The 20,193-nt window shown below is 40.4% G+C and overlaps 1 protein-coding gene across 2 annotated transcripts in view; it reads right to left on the bottom strand.

Moving 5' to 3' along the window:
* LOC122662058 (uncharacterized protein slr1919) overlaps positions 1–20,193 on the bottom strand; it is a 161,087-nt gene that overhangs the window by 74,717 nt on the left and 66,177 nt on the right. For both annotated transcript variants that reach the window (XM_043857616.1, XM_043857615.1), the window contains exon 8: positions 4,320–4,404. In XM_043857616.1, the coding sequence (XP_043713551.1) occupies positions 4,320–4,404 (85 nt within the window). The remainder of the gene's footprint in view (positions 1–4,319; positions 4,405–20,193) is intronic.

The following is a 20,193-nucleotide window of genomic DNA, read 5'->3' as shown; positions in this document are numbered from 1 at the left end:
AGGGTGGGTGGATTCCTGCGACTCTTTACGCCGTGACGGCTGGGAGGATCTCTCTTCGAAGGTGGTTTCATCCTTCAACGATTCAAGCTACTGCCGGTGGATTCCAGTGTGAGTTTGGATTTTTAAATTTCTGTTTTAGCTTCCTTTCCCTTCCCATTAGATCCCCTTCAATTTTCTGTTTTTAATCTCATAAACACTAGTACTCTAAATTCTGTCCAGCCATATCCTATCATCAAAATCCCTTCAAAATTCAGACATAGCATCCTTATCCCAACCCTTTCATTCGATCCAGCTTTGGGCTTGATCAGACCTGTCCATCCCTAAAATTCCTCTTCTCCATTAAACCCTAAAAAACCCTAAATTTCTGTTTAGACATAACCAAATCCTGTTTTTTTTATATCATAATAGTCCCCTAAACCTGCCTATTAAAACCATATAAGACCCATTCCCAAATTCCCACCCTAAACCCTAGAATTAACCTAAAACCTAGGCTGTCCATGTGAACCAGCAGCCCTTTTTGCTATTTATTCTGTTATCTGGCTCCTAGTAGGTCTCCTACCTATCTAGGACTACATTATCCTACTACCCATAAACAGTTTGTTAGTGCTGATGTAACCTTCTTTGAAAGCACATCCTACTTTTCCAATCCGTCCTCATTGTCCAAGGACCCGTGGACTAAGTCTGGCCCTCCTCCTCTACCATCCATGGTTCCCATCCCTGACAGGCAGCAGCCCCCTTCCCCAGGTTTATACCAGGCAATGAAGGAAGACACTGGGGCAACCTATTCCGGAAGTCACTACTCCACCTCCTGTACCAACGTCTCCCTCTAGTGCAGATCCTAGTCCTCCCGTGCTTGTTGATTTACCCATTGCTCTTCGTAAAAGTACACGAGCATGTACTCAAAAATCCCTGGTCGTGTACGCCATTGATCGGTTTATTTCCTTACCCCATCTTCCATTGTCTGTTCATGTTGTTGCTTTGTCTTTATCTACTAATCTTGTCCCCATAACTTACACTGAAGTTCTTACTCACCCTGGATGGAAAGCTGCCATGGATGTTGAGATGGATGCCCTTTTGACTCGTAACACCTGGAGGTTGGTGGATTTACCCCCTGGTAAGGACCTGGTAAAGTGTCGTTAGGTTTATACTGTCAAGTACCATTCTGATGGGTCGATTGAACGGCTAAAAGCCCGTCTGGTTGCTAAAGGATACACCCAGACTTATGGTGTTGATACCTTCGAGATGTTCTCCCCTGTTGCTCGTTTGAATTCTGTGTGTGTCCTTATATCTTTGGCTGTTAACTATGATTGGCCTTTATTTCATCTTGATATTAAGAATGCTTTTCTCTATGGTGACTAACTCGAGGAGGTTTATATGAAGCAACCTCCAGGGTATGTTGCTCAGGGGGAGAATAGTGGTCGTGTATGCAGGTTGCAAAAAACTATTTACGGACTTAAACAGTCTCCTCGCGCTTGGTTTGAGAAGTTTAGTACTACTATGACCGCATGTGGATCCTCTCAGTGCTATTCTGATCATTCGGTCTTTGTTCGTCGGCATGCTAACAAACTGGTTGTCCTGGTGGTATATGTTGAGATATCATTGTAACAGGCAATGATGAGGTTGGCGTTGCAGAAGTCAAGGCTTATTTACAACAACATTTTCAGACTAAGGATTTAGTCCAACTTCATTATTTTCTAGGTATTGAGGTGATTAGAAGCAAAAAAGGGATCAGTTTATCCCAAAGGAAGTATGTGTTAGATCAACTATCAGACACTAGTATGCTTGCTTCAAAGCCAGTGGATGTTCCTATAGATCCTCATCAGAAATTTGGAGTTAATGACGGTGAACTTCTCAAGGACGTGCACTCTTATAGGAGCTTGATTGGGAAGTTGATTTATCTAACAGTCACAAGACCAGACATATCCTTTGTTGTTGGGGTACTCAATCAGTTTATGCAGTCTCCTCAAAAGGCACATTGGGATGTTGTTGTTCATATTCTTCGTTACTTGAAAGTTGAAAGGTGCTCCTGGTAAAGGACTTTGGTTAATCGTCCTAATAGGCATATGGAGTTGGTGGCGTACTCTGATGCTGATTGGGCTGGTTTGGCTAGTGATCTTCGTTCTACTACAGGGTATTGTACCTTTATAGAGGGTATTGTACCAGACTACCATTGCCAAGTCTAGTGCAGAAGCAGAGTATAGAGCAATGGCACATACTACTGCTAAATTAATGTGGGTTCGCTCCTTACTTCTTGAGATGGGCCTTCCTGTGTCAAAACCGATGAAGATGTACTGTGACAACCAAGCAGCCACATATATTGCTAGTAACCCCGTCTTCCATGAAAGGACTAAACACATTGAAGCGGATTATCACTTTGTTCGAGATGCTGTCTTGAAGAAGCTAGTCGAAACTCCTTTTGTAACTTCGTCAGATCAACTGGCAGACATATTTACCAAGTCTTTGTTTGCTCCTACTTTTTGTGTCATGTAACAAGCTGAGCATGGGTGATATATATGCTCCAGCTTGAGGAGGAGTGTTGAAGTCTCGAGTATTAGGGGCAGAATTGTCAACTGCCCTTATTACTTATTTTATTCTCTTTTTTGTATTATTGTTTAAGTACAGGGGTAGTTCTGTATTTTCATGTTTTTTAGGTTTCTAATATATTTAGGGACAGGCAGCCACGGTAGAGATTAAGATCTCTTTACCTCAGGCTGCCTCCTCCCTTGGGATTGCAGCTCCCTTTCTTCTCTTCTTCTCTTCTTCTCTTCTTCTCTTCTCTTTTCTTGAAGTCTGGTTACAGGATTCTGGTTCTATAACATAACAAAAATAGAAACTAGTAAGTTTAGCAACTAAGTACTAGGATTTGACACAAAAATAGAAACTAATTTGGTCTTCAAGTCTTCAAAAGTATCTTCTAAATCTCCAGCCGATGGATTGTTTCTTGTGGGCCCCATCTTGAGTGCTGCATAATGCTGCTGGCTCCTTTAATTGGACGACCCCACCTTAAAATAAAGCTCCATTAATTCTAACCAGCACCCTTTAAATACTTTAGGCCCAAAGAGACAAATATACCCTTCACTTAAAGACTTGAATCTCTAATAAATAAAAGACTATTCTACCCCCACAATTCTTCTAGGAATATTCTCACCAATGCAAAGTAAGGGGCTGTGATACTGTTCACATGAACAGTGTTTTGGCCTCTTCTCCATGTTTTGATTACATCATAAAGCCTCTTGTTTCCAAGGTTGACATCCAAAGCTCTAACTTAGAATTAATCCCTTCTTTTGTCTCATCCACCAAAACGATATTATCGGCAAAGAGCATACACCATGACACCTTGTCTTCAATGCTCTTGGTTATATCGTCCTTTCAAGGTGTCGCCTAGGCGTCCAGCCGTCTTGGTCGCCTAGGCGGGCGCCTTGGCCGCCTTGGTCTCTTAATTGGTGCCGCCTTTATTTTGGGCCCTCTCCATCACCTTGGGTCGCCTAGCCACCGTGACAACTATGAACGTCCATGATAAGCGCAAAAAGGTAAGGACTTAAGGTTGAACCCTGATGTAAGCCAATCGTAATTGGGCCTTGCCCTGACCTCCCACAAATCTCACACTACTCACCACACCCTCATACAAATCTTTAATGACATCCACATATATACTTGACACCCCTCTCGTCACAAGAACATGTTGGATTAGATCTCTAGGGACTCGGTCATAGGCTTTTTCTAGGTAGATAAAGACCATATGGAGATCCTTCTTGCTATCTCTATATCTTTCCATGAGCCTCCTCAATAAGTAGATAGCTTCTGTCGTGGAATGTTAGATACAGATAAACATTTCAAATAGTTGTCGTGGAATGTTGGATACAGATAAACATTTCAAATAGCTGTTGGCTAAGTGATCAATATTGTGTCCCCCTGGTACTAGATGAATATTGTTTAGCAAAAACAAAAAAAAGATTGATACTTTTACCAAAACCAAAATTTATACCTAGCCACAGGATCTCAACCATCCAATGTATTAGCCAAGAAATAATCACATGAAAAGGATTTAAGGAGAAAAAAAATTCAATTCGCATCTAGCCAACTGGGGAGGAATGTATGCAAATAGGTTGGTTAGAACTTAGAAGTGTGTAGTGGTTTGACTATGCAATGCAGCCATACCTCCTTCATGTAGAGTCTGGATGGATTGTATATAACAGGCCTAGAATTCATAAAGCATGCTACATTTTAGGTACAAATACTTTCTAAAAGTAAAATAGGATTATTGAGCAAAATGCATGATTCAATATCTTAGTTACAGCTTACAGTTCAGGAGATTTAACCTCGATAGGAACCATAAAGAGAAGCAAAGCGCTCTGCATTGTGGGCTTCTCGGATGTAATCAATTTCTTCAAACATGTGCCTGACCTGTCCATTCACAAAATGACTGGAGATATGGTTAAGAATCCCCATTGGAAATCATCCTAAGATATTATAAAAACAAACATGCTACATAAAGAACAGTAGCAATAAATTATTTATACTCAGAAATTTTTTCCTTTTGGGTAACGAGGTAGATGAAATCATGAAATTAAATGTAACTAATTATTAGCATAAGAAGTAGATTAAACTGTATGAAAGATACTGAAAATATTTCATAAACAGAAAATAATGTATTGGCGATAAAAGTAAGGATGTAAATGGATAACCAAAAATCCGAATTCGATCCGCATCCGTATCTAGTTAGGGACATCCGTATTCGTTTAGAGATATCTGGAAAAAAAATTCGAATACTCCGATAAAAATCCATCCGGAAAAAAAAAAACCAAATACTTAATAATAAAAAAAAATTAAGTAAATAATGATCTTGAGGGTTTTTGAAGATTTAACAGGTTCTAGAATATGAGGAAAAGAGATCATGATCTATGAGATATGGATTGAGAGTGAATTGTATCCGCTAAGGGGAGGAAGGTCCGGGTTACACAAGGCAGAGATGTAAAAGGATGGTTGAAAATCTGAATTTGATCCGCATCCGAATCCATCCGAATCCGTTTAGAGGTATCCGTATTCGGCCAGGGGATTCGGATACGATCACATCCGAGCCGGCTCCGATCCGTTTACAAGCCTAGATAAAAGCAGACTAATAGTCAACTTCATTAGTGGACCAGTTCAAGGGTTGAACAGTACAGCAGTCTAATTGCCATGACACATTGATGACACTTACAACAAAATACTTTAGAAAAATCATTACAACACTGAACTGGTCCCCAATAACACCACTAAGCAGGGACGGCAGGGTATTTATTTCCCTGAATCATAGAACAAATGAGGGAAAACCCCAAGAACATAAAAATGACAGGAGAGAGGTGGACTTAACAATGGGTGTTGATGTCTCACACCTAACACAATTTATTCATCGATTTGGGCACCTTTACTGCTATTATAATTGTTAAAATATCATTGATTGAATACTAGCAATCACAGAGAGAGAGAGAGAGAGAGAGAGAGAGAGAGAGAGAAGATTGAGAGAAGAGGATAAGACTTCAAAGAGAAATCGCAGGCTCTGTACAGCAGCTCTCCCCCTACCAATTATATTCATATTGATAGAAAGAGTTACAAAGAGTAGGACTCTATACTCAGAATACAAGTAGGAATCCTAGAATCCTAGAAACAAAATTAAATTAGACTCCTAACTCAAGAGAATAAGAAAAAAATCCAACTCTTAATCAAACTAGGAAAGATAACACTAACAAAATAGACAGAAAGTAGTTAGCCACAACAAGGACTCCTCCTATCGTGGTGCACTCCAGCTCTTCTTAACAATAATCAGTGAGAGAAGACTGACATATTAAATAAATGAAGGGAGAGCACGCACGTGCATGCGCGCGCAAGAGAGAGAGAGAGAGAGAGAGAGAGAGAGGGAGACTCGAGAGTAAGTCGCGAGGAAGAGACGCCGGAGGGGAGGCGAGACAAGAGAGAGAGACTCCGGCCGAGTGCGGTGGTGGCAGCGGTGCTTGGACAGACTGAAAGAGAAAGAGAGGGTGGCAGCGGTGCTTAGTAGTGGTGTTGCAAGCGCAAAAAAAGGAGAAAAAGAGAAATAGGAGAAAGTTTTCTAGGGTTTTGGGATGGTTGGCATTAGGGTTAGGATCCCGACGTAGATCCTAGCTTTGATGCCATGTTGAGAATGAGAGAATGGCTTGTGACATTATGACCACAGCCCAACTTTATTTATAATGAGTTTAGGAATATTCAAGAATAGGTACAAGAACTGAAATACCCCTATGGTAAAAATACCCATGAACCCATATTACAACTTATATGTACAGTGTTAAGTTTGGAATTGATGATATGAGCTGCTGGAATTGACCTTGCAGAAAAGCCTGAAAAGCTATGCTTATAGCTGTACAGCAAAGAATCTTTTGCAGCTTGTTCAATGTAAGAACAGACAAACAAACCAAAAGGCCAAAGCATTGGAGAGAGAGAAAGAGAAAATAAATAAAAAAAGACAAAGGGATGGGTAAGAGTTACAAAATTGGTGAGAGCTGAGACCACTCATATACAGATGCTTTCTAATGTAAATGTCTAGTCAGCCAACAAGCCTTTGCTTCCAAGTCATTCTTTGCTTTTTCTGTTCTTATACTCGAGTACCCTTTTTTTTTAGTTTTGATTTCACATTTCATGGAAGCGCTTGGGTTGCCCGATCTTGGATCTTGCCCTTTTGAATTTCCTGAGACTTGAAACTGTTGGAATTTAGGAGATGAAGATGAGAAAGAAGGAAGGAAGAAGATAAGAGAAGAAGAGAGGAGGAGAAGAAGAAGACAAAGAACGAGAGAAGAGTGAGTTTGGTGGAATGTTGTATGTTGGAGAGTTGTCTCCTCCACACCTATATTACTTCATTAATAATATGAAAGAAGTTAAATACACCTCCTTAGGGAGGTAAGAGATAAAAAAGGAAAATTACAATATAAGGCAACTAGTTAACAAACTAGTTCCTAAAATACCCTTACTACACAAACTCTAACACTCCCCCTCAAGCTGGAGAATGAATGTCATGCATTCCCAGCTTGCATAATAGAGTCCAAACTGAAGAGAAGTAAGTCCTTTGGTGAAGATGTCCGCCAATTCATCACCAGTCTTCACAAAAGGGGTGCAAATACAGCCAGAGTCTATCTTCTCCTTGATGAAGTGCCGGTCCACTTCGATGTGCTTTGTTCTATCGTGTTGCACTAGATTGTAAGCAATTCTTATAGCAGCCTTGTTATCACAGTAGAGCCGCATAGGTTCTTCAGGACCAAACCCCAACTCCTAAACCAATCGTTCACAACCATATTAGTTCACAAACTAGGCTGTTTTTTGCTTCTCCATGTGATCAAATTACCACCCACAAATATGCAATAGGCAGATGGATCCAGCCTAATCGGCATTTGTGAAACCTTCAACTCTCAAGTGATTGTGCCTCGTATACAATAGTCCTTTCCCTGGAGAGGACTTCAAATATCTGAGAATGCGGTATACAGCATCCAAGTGACCACTCTTGGGAGCATGCATAAAATAACTCACCACTCCCACAACATAGAAATATCCGGGCATGTTATAGACAGATAGATGAGCTTCTCCACTAGCCTCTAGTACTTCCGTGCATCAACAAGAGATGGACCACAATCTTCTCCTAGTTTATGATTCTGCTCAATAGGAGAACTTGCTGGTTTGCAGCCTAACATCCTTGTTTCTTTCAACAAATCAAGAATAAACTTCCTTTGACATATGTTGATTCCTCTTTTGGACCTTGACACTTCAATTCCTAAGAAATACTTCAAGGGACACAAATTTTTAATTTCAAATTGTTAAGCCAAGTAGGTCTTCAGCCTAGCTATCTCAGCTCTGTCATCTCCAATCACTACAATGTCGTCAACATAGACAATAAAAGTTGTAATAGTACCATTACCTTGTCGGGTAAATAAGGTGTGATCAGCTCGACTCTGGGAATACCCATTCTTCAGAATAGCCTGCCTGAACCTCTAAAACCAAGTTTTTGGACCGTATAAAGCTTTCTTGAAGAGACACGCCTTCCCTTCAGTTGAAGGGAACTTGAAGCTAGGAGGGGGCTGCATGTACACTTCCTCCTGTAAGTCACCATGGAGGAAAGCGTTTTTCACATCCAACTAATACAGTGGTCAATCTCTATTTGCTGCAATTGATAAAAGGACCCTTAAAAAATTATGCTTAGCCACAACAGCAAAAGTCTCCTGATAGTCAATCCCATACTCCTGACCCTATGCCAATCTGATTTCGACAGCATCAATGGTATTGCTTTGAACTGTTGATCGCTCAGCCTAGTTTCCTGGATTTCCTACAAAAGGACAAAACAAGAGCGTTAAGTGATAGGGGCTCTGACTTTCTTTCCTTGTTAAAGGGATCAAGGCTGGGGTCGCCCTAATCAATAAGCGGGAGAGGGCAGGGATCGAACCACTCTCCTGACGGCATAGCTGAAGGTCAACGCCATGGTAATTTTAAACTAGAGGGTACACCCTTTGGCCACCAACCTTTCCTTGTACCTCTCAATTGCACCATCTGACCGATACTTGCTTGTGTAGACCCACCTGCATTCAACTGAAACTCTTCCCCTCGGAAGATCTACCAATTTCCAAGTACCATTTTTTTCAAGAGTTATCATTTCCTCAGACATAGCTTGCTTCCACTTTGGGTCAGACATAGCCTCAGTGACATTCTTGAAAATGGAAACAGAGGAGAGAACAATAGTAACAACAAGACTTGTAGGAAAGAGAGAGAGATAGCATCATAGGAAACAAATTGGGTAATAGGATTAGTGCAAGCTTTCTTCCATTTTCTAACAGCAATAAGGTCTAAATTAGAAGGAAGAGAAGGGATGTCACCTGACTGAGGAGGATGGAGCTCAGGATGTGGATCCAAAGAGGACTTTTGGCAGGTCTTCTTTCCCTTTCCCTTCAAGCATTCACCTCTTTTGTATAACGAACTCTTTTTCATTGTTAGCATCAACACCTGAATGATCAACAATATCAATAGCAGCCCGCTCTTTGTGTTTCCCAATATCAAACTGAAATGAAAAAGTAGGCAAAGGTGGGAGAAAAGGGATATTAACAGCCTCTTCGTTCCCACTATGCTCCCCCTAAAATGGATGTTGATGAGAAGGAGTAAAGAAAGGTATAGAGTCAAAGAAGGTGACATCTTTGGAGAGAAGTCGTCTTCGGTAAGAGGGATGGTAGCACTTACACCCCTTGGTAGAGGAAGAATATAAAAGGAGAAGGCATTTGAGTGCCTTCGGGTCAAGCTTAGTCCTGGCAGATTTATTGACATGGACATAACAGACACACTCAGATACCTTGGGACGAAGAGAGAAAGTAGAAGCTTGGGGAGACAATGTTTCCAAAGGGGATTTGGAGCCAAGAAGTTTAGTGGGCATGCGGTTGATTAAAAAGACAGCAGTGAGAAGAGCTTCAGACCAAAAGGTTTTAGGAACATGCATGCCAAATAAAAGACTCCTAGTGACCTCCAATAAATGGTGATTTTTCCTCTCAGCTCTCTCTGTTGGGGTGTGTCAACACAAGCTACCAGATGGATAACGCTATTATCAGTAAAAAAAATAATTTGGAGGCTACCATACATGTACTCCCCTCTTTATCATAACGAACAATTATGATTTTAGTTTCAAACTGAGTAAGAACCATCTGATAGAAATTTTTATAGGCATCATAGACCACTTTTATGCTTCATCAAAAAGGTCCAAATGGACCGAGAATAATAATCAACAAATGAAACGAAAGAACGAAAACCAAAACAACGCCGGAGAAGGTCCCCAAACATCAGTATGCACAATATGGAAAGGAACGGTGGATCTATTGCCACTGTAAGGAAAAGAAGAACGACAATGTTTAGCAAATAGACATGGTTCACACTAAAATACATGGGAAGGAGGAATGGAAGAAAACAAATGCGGCAATTGTTGTCTCATAATACTAAAGGAAGGGTGGCCCAAACGTTGATGCCACAACATCACAGAGTCAATGGTACTATTGTCACTACGCCCACATGAGTAGGACTGAGCAGTAGGTAGGGGTGATGATCCTAGATCAAGAATATAGAGTCCCTTTTCCTCCTATCCACTGCCAAATAATCTTCTTTGTCACCAAATCCTAAAAAACACAATGAGATGGAAAAAAGTAACACAACAATTCAAGAATTAGTTAGGTGGCTCACAGATAAGAGGTTAGTGCTAAACTAAGGAACATGAAGAACAGAATCAAGGGAGATGGAAGAAGTGACACGAAAAGAATCAAGGGAGTCATAACACTGAGATATGTCGATCATATGGTCAGTGTCTCCAGAGTCAATGACCCACGTAGAGGTAGTAGGAGCAGATGTAGAGGCCTGTCAAAAGTGAAAGCTGAAGTATCTGGCACTGCAGGTGTAGAAGTAAAGCTATCAAAATATGACAAAACCCTGCAAAATGCTGCATTATCATTCTGAGTGAGAGATCTAGTGACTGTCGGTAGTCCATATGGAGATCCCATAGGTGCAACCTCAGTCATCAAAGTGCATGCTCTAGCTCCCCCTCTCTTGCAATCATGCACATCAAGGGGACAGCCTTAAAGTATCCAACATCTCTCTATAGTGTGTCCAGATTTCCCATAATGGTCACAGCTGAATCTATCCGTCATTTCCTTGGGTGGAACCTGGCCTCTTCCTCCAATAGCTGACATAATGTAGGAATATAAGAAAAAGTGGGAATGATACCCAAACCAATGGGGAGTACACACTCTAACAAAACAAAGATAGTTCTTCTCAAGTAAGACTTCCCCAAACAACCTCTGTCGATTCACAGATCTAGACAGCCCGAAGAAACACACTTACAGGCATAGTTCAAAATCTTGCCGAAATTTTGGAAATTTCAGATATTTTGGCCAAGCCGGAACAAGATGCTATGTCGAAATGAAAACATGCAATATTTCCAAAGTTTCAGAAATTTTTTAAATTTCAGTCATCTCATTTCGGAAATTTTGGAAATTTCGTTCTAAAAAATGCACCGTTTCGTCAAAATTTCGCTTATTTCAGTCATTTTGTTTCGGTAATTCCACGTCTAAAAAATGCAACCGTTTCATTGAAATTTCAGTTATTTTGGCCATTTCGGCATTTTACACCAAAAAATGGCCAAACAAAACTCAGAAAAAATACGATATTTCGGCGAAATTTTGGTCTGGCTCAAATGGCCTTCCGGAACGAGATTTAATACTATGCTTACAAGATGGGGGTAATACCTCAATCCAAAAAGGTTTTCAAACACTGGTGAACATTGTCCAGCAACCAAAAGAGGCAAACAACTCAAAGAAATTCAACACCACAACATTCTTGAAAGTATAGCTTCATCACACACCACTAGAGAAGCTCAAACAACATTCCTCACTAACACCAAGCAGTCCCACTTCGAAAATTAATATCCAAATCAAATGGGGAGATCACATTCAACCCAAATACACAGCCCAACTTCAAAAGAAAAAAATCCAGCAAGGAAAAACAAGCTCCAAATGTGAAGAACTTAACTCAAATAAACCCTCCGAAGGATAACAATATCTCACAACTCAATAATCCATATAGGGCATTCCACATCCATTTCACAATTGAAAGTCATCATACACTGCATTCCAAATGCAAAAAAGGAGGAAAAACTCGAAACAGGCTATACCTGAGAGTCCACCCGAAAAAGAGTTGTGTTCATACAGCTCGTCTTCAACAAGGGAGGCCACATAGCCCACTTAGAGGACTCCTGGGCGATTCCTAGAGTCCATATCCCAGCTTCAATAGCTGCCGAGAGAGGGATAAGGAATAATAACTCCCAAAGGCTGGCGGGAACTCCTTGTTGCTGTTGGTGATGATTTAAGCTTCAAGAGAGCTCATACTACTTCATGAGGTCTTTTTTTTTTTTTTGGATGAATAAATAATTCAATTACCAAAGGGAGAAGAAAAACGGAGGGGGGGGGGGAGAGGATACAAGCAATACCGACACAAGCCCTACCAAAAGCAGGGACAAGACAAGGGGGAAAGCCCAACCCAAAAATAAAAAATGCTCAAAAATAACAAGCCCAGCTCGAAGAAGGCCAACTAACCCGGGTCAATAGGCTCACCGCTTAGAGCATCAATCACCTGAATATAAAATTGGCCTTCCTCCCATTAGGGTTGTAGGGCGGAATGAGGTCATCTTGTAGGCTTCAATCATGTCCTACTTCATGCCTCTTCAATCGATTCACATAGTCATCTCTTCTTTGGAATCCTTTGTGCCCTAGGATTCCAAAGAGAGGAAGAAGGGAACAAAAAATTGGAATACAACTCTCAAACTGTGAAGCTCTGATACGAAGTTGGAATTTAGGAGATAAAGATAAGAAAGAAGGAAGAAGACAAAGAAAGAGAGAAGAGTGAGTTCGGTGGAATGTTGTGTGTTGGGAGAGTTGTCTCCTCCACACCTATATTACTTCATTAATAATATGAAAGAAATTACATACACCTCCCTAGGGAGATAAAAGGTAAACAAGGAAAATTACAATATAAGGCAACTAGTTAACAAACTAGTTCCTAAAATACCCTTACTACACAAACTCTAATGGAAACTGAGTGAGAACATACTTCACAGTTTTCAACTATACACGGGGATATTGGATTCTAGAACTTTAGGACTGCATTTTCAAAACATCATGAATGTCGAGGTTTCTGGCAAGGTCTCATGGTTACTTGTACATTCCAAGCTCTACTTGATGGGTCTTTAGCTCAAATTGGTAGAGCACTTGGAACATGAGCATGTTCCAAGGGGATGGTGGTTCGAATCCACCAAGGCCCATTTTCTTCATCAATTATGGCAATAATCCCCACAAGAATTTTCCCATTTAAAATGTGTGTGTGTGTTTAAAGAGTGAAATTGCAGAGAGTGTTTGAGGATAAATAGACTGCACCGTACCGCTGGAGAGTCAAAGCCACCAGAGAGAGAAAGTGTTCCGTGGGGCCACAGAAACATACGTAGTCATCGAGTGGGTGACAATGGGGTATACACGTAGTCACAAAATGGATGACAATGATATATATATAGTCACAGAGTAGGTAACAACAGAGAGTATATATAGTCACAGAGTGGGTGACAACAAAGAGTGATTGTAGTGGACCGTGTTACTCTTGTGTTATGGGCGGTGGCAGCCTGTTTCCCTCAGTGCTGGCTAGAGTGGTTATAAGTGGAAGTGTATTTTGATGAAAAGTGTTATTTTTGAGAAAACTAAATTATTTTGTTCAGCCGTGTGTGATTGTTTGGTTGTTGTTTCTGTGTTGTGCTCTTATTATATTGTCTTACTGGGCTGTTTAACTCACCCTATTTTTCTGACATCACAAAGGATTGAAACGGAGGTATACTCTTGGTAGAGAGTTCGAGGGCGACTTGAATTTCATTATTTATTATTTCATTTCATTAGATGGATGTAATAGGGATCAGTTTGAGATGTAAACTCTGATAGATTGAATTTTGGAGATTTTTAGTTTGAAAAAACTTAAGACCGCCACCAATAGGAGTCATTTGAGAATTAATGTTATGGTTTGAATATTTATGTTTGAGACTTCAATTTGATGGTTTATTTTGAATGTTTCTATTTGGTTTTAGCGATCGTTTGATCAGTGCCCATGAGGGCTGTACCCCTACCTGTACCCGGTTTGGGTCATGACAGTCAGGGCGGATTTTCATGGGCCGGGCGGTCGCCCGCCTTTCACTAACGCTATAAGGCAGGCCTTGGGACGCCTAGGCGGTGACTTCATTTTGCTTATATATGTTTTTTATTTGTAAAATCATGCCATTTCTTGTATTTATATAGGCAGCACTCTTTCCGGTGCCACCCCTTCCCTTTCTGGTTCCACCCCTCCTTTTTTCCACCAGCACAGGTAAGTTTTTTGTCTCTTTATCTTCTTCTTCTCTTTCCGGCTCCACCCCTTCTTTTCCGGCAACACTCTTTCCAGCGGCACAGGTAAGTTATATTTTTTTCCCTGTCTTTTTCTTCTTCTTTTTCCCCCTTTTTTCTGTTTTACTTTTCTCCCCTTTCCCCCCTCCCCTTTTTTTCTTCTACTTCTTTTCCGGTGGTACTCTGTTAAATCTATTTTTTTCCTACTGCACTGCCTAGTCACTAGTGCGTAAAAGCTGAAACTTCAATGATCTGCTCATGTTTTGACAGTAATCGTTTTGAAGGTACAACAATGAGAGGGACTGTGGAGTGGCTTTTTGGAATGCCTGATTTTGGGCCAAGCTAGGTAAGTAGGTTAGTCATTTATTTGTGCCATGGAATTGCTTACAGGTTAAACTAAGGCTACTGCCCAGGGTCTAATTGGCTCAGATGATGTACATAGAAACGTTTGCATTGTAGGCCTATGGTTTTAACTTTTAAGCTTATCATGGTGGCATCAGCCATGGCTGATCCCGGGATTGGCCTAAGACCTATATATGTCTAATTGGACCTTGATAATGTTTGATGCAGTAATGGGCGGAAATTTATCTATCTAATCATCCTCTATGCTGAAAGATCTCTCCATGGCATACAGACACATTTAGGATTTGGGATCAGATCAGATTGGCCATAACGGCTGAGTTGATCTGGTAATGACAAATGTGACTGACCGATTGGCAACTTGCAATTGTCTGTTTACATTTCTCACTGGTTTTACTTGCTGTTATAATATATCCTCATGTTGATAGTGCTGGAAATTGGAATGATCTTGATTACCCTTTTCATTCTTGAATTCAACTTGAGAAAAAGACGCTGTTTTTTTTTTTTTGGTGAATAAAAAATTCATTACCAAAACCCCAAAGGGGAGAGAGAGAAGGGAGAAGGAGGGAGGGGGGAATATATAGGGGAAAAAAGGGGGAAAACTATACAAATCTCAAGCCTTAGGAAAGGGTTGAAGACTGAAAAAGAGAAACACCTAATCCCCAGGATACAACAATGTGCCTGTTCCTTAGGAAATCAAAAAGGGAACTATAAGGGAGCATATAAAGTTTACAGCTAACATAAAAAAAGATGGCTTTCCAAATCAATTCAAATGAACGGGAGTAGGAGATCCATCTTCTGAGATTTCGCTCCATCCAAAGGTGAAAAATAGCAGTCCCGAACACAAGCTTACCAATAGTATCATAGATAAATCTACCAGAAAAAGTCATATCCAACCAAAGCCATTCCCGAGCAAAGGGAAGGGGTTTCCTACAATGGGGCCAAAGCAAACCAAGGGCTTTTTTCCAGATAGTGGAGGTAAAAGGGCAGGAGAACAAAAGGTGATCGGTATCCTCAATGCTATTCCAACAAAAAATGCAGGAGGGGGGAACAAGGATGTTGCGATGGAGGAAAGCTTGAGTGGGGAGGCAAAGATTAAGGGTTCTCCAGACGGTGAAACTATGGGGGTGTTGGATATGTTACATATTGATGTGTGTCCATCAAACCCGATTTAATTTGATTAAATTAATTAATTGATTTACTTATATTATGTGTGTTGGTTGAACCGTGGGTTAGAGAGAGGGAAGAAAATAATAGAATTGATTATATTAATGAGAGAAAGGCCCCTCTATTATAAATAGAGGGGAAGTTACAAATAATAGAAGCTAGGCGATGTGGGACGAAAACCCACATAGCCGACATAAGCTAATAACACTTAATAACATAAAAATACCCCCAAAAGGACCAGAATACCCCACGGTATTCTGGAGTACATATATTCTAACACTCCCCCTCACACTGGATTATACAAATATGAAAGAAGGAAGATCCAGCGTGGACTAAAGAAAAAACTCTCTACTAAAGAAAAAAACTCTCTCCATAACAATGCTAACACTCCCCCTCAAGTTGGCGCATACAAGGTAATAATGCCCAACTTGAATAAAATGGGAAAAATAAGTTGTAGCAGAATCCAGCTCCAAAAGGAATGCAGCTCCCAAATAGACCTTCAAGAACTTGAAAAAAATAGACCTTCAAGAACTTGAAAAAAAGAGACCTTCAAACTTGGGCAGACTTGATCAATTGTTACCAATCTTCAACAATTGTCCAAGGATGAATCTCTGACTGATTATCTTGAAGGTAAGTAACTAGGGCAGCAAGCAGCGAAAACAACCAAACTGTAGGACCTCATATGGGCAGGCAATAACCAAACATCTTCAAAACTTTTAACACCAGCCTCCCCCTTACAGCAAATGTAACCCAATAACAAGTTAGATACTTATTGGCAATGGTGAAACCTCTGACCTTCTCTATGTTTTGCACCAAGTGTCCCTGCATGTTCTGCTCTCTGCAATGGCTGCAGGTATACTGTATACTGTATATAATCTCCCCCTCACGTGTAGTGCACGTGGACATAAGAGAGATTAGGTTAGAGATAAGGCCAAACATAACATTCCAGAATGGTTCAATGGCTGCCAAGTGTAATGGAAAGAGAAGAAATGGTAAATAAGAGAATACCATTAACTTCCAAAGGTGTTATGGGTAGTGCCAAAGGTATGTTTGGGAGGTGGTGAAAGAAAAACAACAGTGGGATAATGGAGTAGGATTAACTTGGGTAACATAGAAAGCTCCAACCTTCTTCCATCAATCAAACAAACACTTCGAATGGAAACCCCTGTAGGGGAGAAACTCCTAACCCCAATATTCAGATCTGAAAAAGATACAAATCTGATTCGAAGTAAGGAAATGCTCCAATTGTCAAGGCTTGTTCAATCTTCAAACAGGGAGGAGCAATTGTGCAAAAGATTCCATGGTAGAAACTCCCACATGCTAGACAGTACTAAGAAGATATCCGGACAGCAATGAATGGAAGTAGCCTCAACAAAACTGGATCAGATCTGAATCTATAACAATGCTAGTATGCAAGCTCCAAATTATGCCGGATATTAACCAGAAAGGCTCCACATGACCGAATAGTTTCGTAGGTGCAACCAAAAAATCGTGGAACACACTGTGGTAATCCCAAATAGGCTGATCTCCAGGGTAGTAGATTCGAGTCTTCAATAACGAGAGAAATTCGATCTCCAATAAAAGGAAACACAGTCACAATTATAGGGCAGCAGTATTCCACATGAAAGCAGCAGTGACACATAAACCAGTCATGCTTACAGAAGCCGATCAATAACACCAGCCACGTAGGTAGTGAAGCTCATAATAACCAGCCAAATAAGATAAATAACCAGACAAATCCATAGGTAGTTGAAGCAGCCAGCCATATAGGAACAAGAAAAACAACTTGATAATTGAAGAAACCAAGCCAACAGAATGAACTGGAATGTTTTTACTAAAAAACCTGATGTAAGATGCTGAATAATGGGCTGTATACTCCTCTGATGTTGATAAAACTCTCCTCAAAAAATTAGCAACTGTGGACTGCCCTACCCCTTAGATCGATTATAGCCAGGGTTTTGTAAAAAACCCTGAAAGTGAATATCGATTGTAGGGAAGGGGTCTTCAACAAATGTGAGGCTGACATGTCAAAGGTGCTTCCTTATGGTAATACTTGTTGACCAAAAACTGCTGGAATGGATCTCCAGTTCGAATGACCAATCTCCTTGGTAATTGAGACTTGATCTTCACATGGGAGAAATACCTAAAAATCGCAGATAATGAGGGCAGCAGCTATCTTGGGCAGTAGACCTTCTTCAAGCCTTAAATTGATGAAGGAGAGTTCTCTTTTAATGTTAGAACCACCTCCAAAGCACTCAAACAGCAGCAAACATCCCTAGCCCAAATCGATTTTTATCAGGGTTTTGGAAAACCTTGAAAAGAAGAGATCGATTGGGGTAGGGGTCTTCAAAAAACTTGGATAGGTGCAATATTGAGGTCGATTGGTCCTTGTAGTGGGAGTAATCAGCCCTCCAAAAATTAGCAAAAACTGAAACCTGAAAGTCAGAGTTTTTGGCAGATAACCAAATTAGCAAGTCAAGTAATTTTTGCTGTAGAAACAAATCCAGCCATCAGAAAGGGTCCAAACTTAGGTCGAGTATGGCTTGTAGTAGTAGGGAATCACCCCCAAAAAATTAGCTGCATCTGAAAAAGGGAAACCCTAAAATCAATTGGAGGCAGGGTTTTCAAAAACCCTGACAAGTTGAGATCGATTAGGGTAGGGGCTGGAAAGGTTAATGAAAGATGGAGAAATAGAAAAAAGGAAAGGAGATCAATGGAATAGGGCAGGAAGGTGCTGGAAAAGGCTGCATATGGTGCTCCAAAAGTGGAGGATCAGTCTTCTTTAGGTGATAGGAATCTGATCTCCAAAGACAAAAGGGAAACTCCAAATCACAGATTAGGGTCCAGCAGGATTTTAATGAAAAATGATAGAAGAGAAAGGGGGGCAGCACTAAATCTTAGTGCTGCCCCTGCTTTTGGGCTGAAAGGGAGAAGAACAGGAGCAGGAAAAAACGAGAAAAGGGAGACGAGGAAGTGAGATCGATTGGAGGAAAAGAAGGGAGAAAATAGGGTTTTTCTCTCTAACCTAGATCAGACCAGCTCTAATACCATGTTGGTTGAACCGTGGGTTAGAGAGAGGGAAGAAAATAATAGAATTGATTACATTAATGAGAGAAAGGCCCCTCTATTTATAATAGAGGGGAAGTTACAAATAATAGAAGCTAGGCGATGTGGGACTAAAACCCGCATAGCCGACAGAAGCTAATAACACTTAATAACATAAAAATACCCCCAAAAAGACCAGAATACCCCCACGGTATTCTGGAGTACATATATTCTAACAATGTGCTTTTCATAATTGTTATTCGGTGCAACTACCCACTTTATACCATTTGTTATTCACAACTTTGGACAGAGTTGGGCAATCTGTTCTATGGTTGCTGTATTGTACATTCGTTCAATAGGGATTGGGTAAAAATGTAAATACGGGCACATCTAGTGTTGAACATTGATCCACAGAGATTCTTAGATTATTCACCGCCGTGTTTTGATCTGCGACGGGAATCTCTGGTAGTTACTTTTTCCATACCTGAGAGATACTTGCTATTTTATTCGAGTTGTGTGCATTTGTGGTGAGTCAATGGTTGATGTCTACCGAAAGGACTGACTATATATCAGCCGCTCGGTGTATGCAATCCGGATAGTAATAGATGTGATGCTCAATAAGGTTTCCACCGCCCATATAGGTTGAACATCCAAAAGAGAGTTGTCGGATTTGATTGTGCCAAACCCAAGGGCTTGGTATTTGCGAAGTGTTTGCAAAAGAGAATTTTATTGTATTATTATTAAATTCAATTATTTTGAAAATAGTTTTCAAATGTTTTTCAACCATTCAAAGTCCTAGACACTCTTGTGATTAATTATAGTAGACCGGAATCGTGGCGGTGAATTTTATTCCATGGTTGCGGGGGTCTATTATGGATGCTAGTAGTGTGGGGAGAAAGTGTAATAAAACATTTACCGATTGAGGGTTTTCAGGTTACGCCTTTTGTAGAAATGTCCCTTTATGCAATTGAGGAAAACTTTATTGTAGAGATTTCCATATGTACAAATATGGATAACTTAAAGGGCTACCCTTTAGGATCACACCACTATGGACGATTTGAACCGTTAGATTGTAATCTCCAAATTAAGCATTCTCTTTAAAAGAGAAGGCTTAGGTCAATGTTAAGAATTAATCATTAGTTTTCAATTTCTAATAATTTTAGAGAGTTGAGAGTTGAAAAGAGAAGAGTCTCCTCCTTCAACCTCAAGCTTTGGCCATTGGAGAGCAAAGCAAGCTTCAGTGTTCGTGACCTTGTGTTGCATTCCTTTAGAGGAACATGCCACTTGTGTGTTTTAGACTTTTAGGTGATCATTCCATCCTCATCGAGGTTAGTATGATGTTCATGTATTCAATGAGATCCTTGTGCTTAAAATTTTTGAACTTGATTTTAAATCGATTCGCTTCCGCCACCACTAACAGGCAGGGGATGTAGCTTTTGAACCAAACTAGTTTGTACCAAGGGACTTCGGGGTAAGGGTGTCAAAATCAAACCGAAACCATTTAAACCAAAACCATGAAACCGTTTAATAAATGGTTCGGTTATGGTTTCAAAATTGAGGCCTTTTAGTTAAACGGTTTGAACTAAACCGAACTGTTTAACACTCTTAAATGTACATAAATGTGCCAAATCAAACACAAACCGCTTACCGAACCGAACCGTTTAAAACCAACCGTTAAACCGTT

Source organism: Telopea speciosissima, chromosome 5 (genome assembly GCF_018873765.1).
Source record: "Telopea speciosissima isolate NSW1024214 ecotype Mountain lineage chromosome 5, Tspe_v1, whole genome shotgun sequence".
Classification (NCBI taxonomy): Eukaryota; Viridiplantae; Streptophyta; class Magnoliopsida; order Proteales; family Proteaceae; genus Telopea; species Telopea speciosissima.
This window is presented reverse-complemented; position numbering and strand designations above follow the sequence as displayed.